General features: G+C 37.9%; 1 protein-coding gene across 1 annotated transcript in view; it reads left to right on the top strand.

The window, feature by feature from the left end:
• Positions 1-3,902: 3,902 nt before the first annotated feature.
• NANP (N-acetylneuraminic acid phosphatase) overlaps positions 3,903-4,043 on the top strand; it is a 1,860-nt gene continuing 1,719 nt past the window's right edge. The window contains exon 1 of the mRNA XM_085301154.1: positions 3,903-4,008. Coding sequence (XP_085157280.1) covers positions 3,919-4,008 — 90 coding nt within the window. The 5' untranslated portion in view covers positions 3,903-3,918. The remainder of the gene's footprint in view (positions 4,009-4,043) is intronic.

Raw genomic sequence — 4,043 nt, forward strand, 5'->3', positions numbered from 1 at the left:
TATGGTTTAAATGTTTCAATTCTGTATCTGGAAACTTCCAGTAAAGATAGGTATCTTATCAAATCTTTTAACAGGTATTTATTTTGCAATTATGACTTCTTTGACTAACTGGGAAAGTGTTTTGAAACCACGGAGACTGCTTTTACATAAATGTACCTTTCCTAAAACAAACATAGCAAACTTACCTCACGTTTCATGAGATCCATTGCCTATGGACCGGACAAAGGCTTTTCTGAAGCATGCTGCATCTTTCCAAAAACAGAGAGAATCCCAGAAATTCAGCTATTTATAAACTCTGAAAAGCAGTAATTAAGTAATTAAAATTAGCATGCCTAACAGTTCTCACATTTGATCAAATGAAAGAAATATGTTTCATTACAATCCAGAACTAGAGCACAGAATTAAACATTATAATCTCTACTTAATTAGAAAATCAAGCATATTCATGTGTTTGTGCATGATTAAACAAGCTTCTGTTTTGATTTCAGTTTAGCTACCTCTCAATTGTTTATTGTATGTACTCATACAATGATATACCACCTTGCCTTTCTTAAAGACTTATAACTATTATTCAATCTGAAATACATGCTTTTGAGACTATTTTACAATGAGTAAACACAGAAAATAAATTGCCTTGATTACACATCTCTGATTTTACTCCTCAACCTTTAATTACAAGCTCAGGAAAAATATTGATTTTTTTTTTCCAAATTCCAACACTGAATCCGGTTTGTAATTACCTTTTCTGCATTGGTTTTGTTCTTAAATTTATTGTTGTGTTTCAGTTGGTTCCAAGAGATCATCTAGAAAAAAAYAAACTTACAGTTTAATCCGCTGTTGTTATGAAATAAGAGATTTATTGATGGCAACTTCTTGCATGTTTAACCCAGAATTAAATTTAGGGGGAAGATTCCACTAAATCAGAAGGAAAAATCAAAACACAGTTTAGAACTTACCAGTCATTTTGGGTGGTTACCTGGCCAAACTCAATCAGGTACAACTAAATCTACCTAATTTCAGATACCTAGAAAGGAAGACTTTCAAAAGAAAGAAGTAGAATTTGATTGGGTAAAATGAAGCTACTGAGTGCTACTTGGTTTGCAATTTATTTTTAAATAATAGCAATGCAATGTGGCTAGAGGTTTCAATCATATATATTTAGGAGGCTTTTTCTTGACAAAAATTAAAAAATCTGAAAGATTTCAGGGTAAAAGTAAAATAATGTAGCCTGGAGTGCTGCAGCTGCTCAGACTATGTCTCTGATAAGAAAAAAAAGCCTAAAAATCTTTAATATTTCAAATTCCTGAAGGGGAAGTTACAGCTATGTTCCTCTTCATTTATGCTTGCAATGATGCTGAATTGTTTTGTTTTTAATTCTACTTGTTTTGCGCACTGCTGCAATCATGATGCCTAAGTCAGATTAAACATTCCTTTCAATCTGCTTTAGAACAGTTTTACTATTCCACATCATGCAAAGTCTTGTTACAGATCTCTCCAAAACACATCCATAAASTTCTTTAAAAGTTTTCTACTAAAAATAAGTATGTATTTCAATACAATTTCATATTGTTCCTTACAGCAAGATTTCTAAATACCCTCAAGATTATTTAGCACTATTTACTTTAATGTAGACAGGCCAAGGGTGACCGCTTTTGATTTGTTTTTTGAAAATTGTTTCAGAACAATCATGTCTATGTTTGTTCTGTGCTGATGATAAAGACAGTCCTTTGAGTTAGTAAAGCTTTAGGCAGGATTATGTATTCAATGAAGCTTGTAACAATTTTGATCTTGCCAGTGTCTGAATTCTGTGACTCTCTCTTGTATTGTGCTGTATATATATATAGCACATCTGTAAGGATAGCAGACATCCAGAAAAAAATCAAATATAGTTGATATAAGAATTGGAAAATCATGCAACCTGTGTACTTCGAGTTATTAGCTTGAATCTTCCTTTGTATTTAATTCCCTATAGCCAGAAGCATTTGTCTATCCTGATACCAAAATCACTACCAGATCAAATACAGGCATCTGAAATTACGCAAGAAAGAATATGCTGTTTGCAGAAGATTGATAGATTCCCTGTTGCAAATACTGCTCGACTACAAGAACTGATTCAGTTACTGCTTTTCTCTACCCTTGGAAGTGTGCAGGTATTTTATATATAAGAATACATAGAATCCTCCTCTATGCAGCACATGCACACGCATGTAAAAATGAAAAGCAACACACCATCTCTTCCAGCTTCCAGAATGTCCAGGGRTTGAAATGTCTCAGTGATACACATTCACCTTGGGTAAAAAATCCCATTATAGAACAGCAGTTATTCTTAAAGTCTTGTATCTTAAACTGCAGTAAAATCTCCTGTTTCCTTAAGTACAGAATCCTTAGCYATGTCTTAAATGTGCTCTCTGCTTCTTCTCAGAATACTTACTGTTATTATTTAAAGGGATAATACTTATCCCCTTAAATATTGTCTTGTCTAGCTTTATTTGCCATACAACAAATTCTTTGGCATAAGTTTATTAGGCCTATGCATTGTGTGACCCAATGTCTTTCAGCCATTAACGGGACTGCTGACAAAGGAGCATTTTCAAACTTGCAAGTGGCTTGTAGTGAACTTCTGGTATCTCTGATAACATGTAAACAGTTTCCACTGCTGCTGTGAGTTACATTTACTTTTAATGTTAATGTCTAACCGGTACTAGCAATACTAAMAGAAATCAATCAACAAAACTCGCTGGCTGAAGACAGAAAGAATGATAGGCATATTCCTTGACCAATCAGACCTGCTGTTAAACTTTAATCTGCATAAAATGATTATTCTGAAACAGTAGTCAGTATGTACAACTGTAGAACTTAGGAATCCAAAAGGGAATGAAAGCCCATTGTTCTAGAAAATATTAAGCTTTGGAATTTCAAATATTCTAATATTATATCAGCTCCCAAATACCAAAGCATTTATATTGAAATCATTGGCTTTGACTTTAACATGAACAAATCATTTGATGCTGTGCAATGATGATGGCTTTTTTTTTTTTTTTTTTTTGCCTGTAGGTGGCTCCAGAAGGACATGCTTCAGAGAATGGAACTGTAGAACTATCAAAGAAACTTTGCTTGACACAGAATTGAATGTATTCCTTTCCACATGTTTCCTCTTTATACACAGTTTTCAAACATCTGTTCAAAAAACACTCTAGAATACAAGCTTAAGGACTTGGCATCCTCAGGAGCCATACAGTAACGCAACAACAACAACAAAAAACCTTACTGATAACATTTTGAGACAGATAATAGACTTTACCTGTGAGTAATACCTATGGTCATTTCAGTATACAAATAATGCAACATGCCACGAAAACAGTATATGCTACTGAGCTGTCACTTTTGCTAAAGGCAAGAGGGAGGGAGGTCAACAGGACTGTTAAACAAGAGAGGACAGAAAACTAATTGTGGCAACCCTTCTGAAAGTGGTATTCTTAAAGGAAAAACCTYAATGAATTTATCTCCTGGCAGCACTGCAACAACAATCAAACTGCAGTCCATGATTACCTCATCCAAAACCCATTCCTTAAAAAAAAAACACACACACACAAAGGAGTGCAACAACCAGTTTCATTTCCCTCCTCCGGGAGGACACCATGACCGCGGAGCGCCGCGAACACACCTAGCTCCATCTCCAGCTTAACAAAAGCCTGGAACACCGTTTTAAGGAAGATGATGGACCGGGGGTGAGGGAGTGCAGGTGGCACAGGGCGGCAGTACCGCTCCCACTCCCAGCAGCAACCGTTGAGCGGCACCAACGGCCGCACCGCCCCACCGCGTGACGTAGCGCCGCGCGAGGCGCGGGGAGGGGCTCGGCGGCGCCGGGCGCTCTCGCGGCGCTTGGGAGCGCGCAGAGCGGGCCGGGCGGGCGGTGCCATGGGGCCGCAGGGTGTTAAGGCCGTCTTCTTCGACCTGGACAACACGCTGGTCGACACGGCGGCGGCGGGTCGGCGCGCCATCGAGGAGGTACCGCGCTTGCCCCCCTCCTCCCCGGCTGCGCC

The sequence above is a fragment of the Rhea americana genome, unplaced genomic scaffold (genome assembly GCF_003343005.1).
Source record: "Rhea americana isolate MKP2758 unplaced genomic scaffold, rheAme1 scaffold_173, whole genome shotgun sequence".
Classification (NCBI taxonomy): Eukaryota; Metazoa; Chordata; class Aves; order Rheiformes; family Rheidae; genus Rhea; species Rhea americana.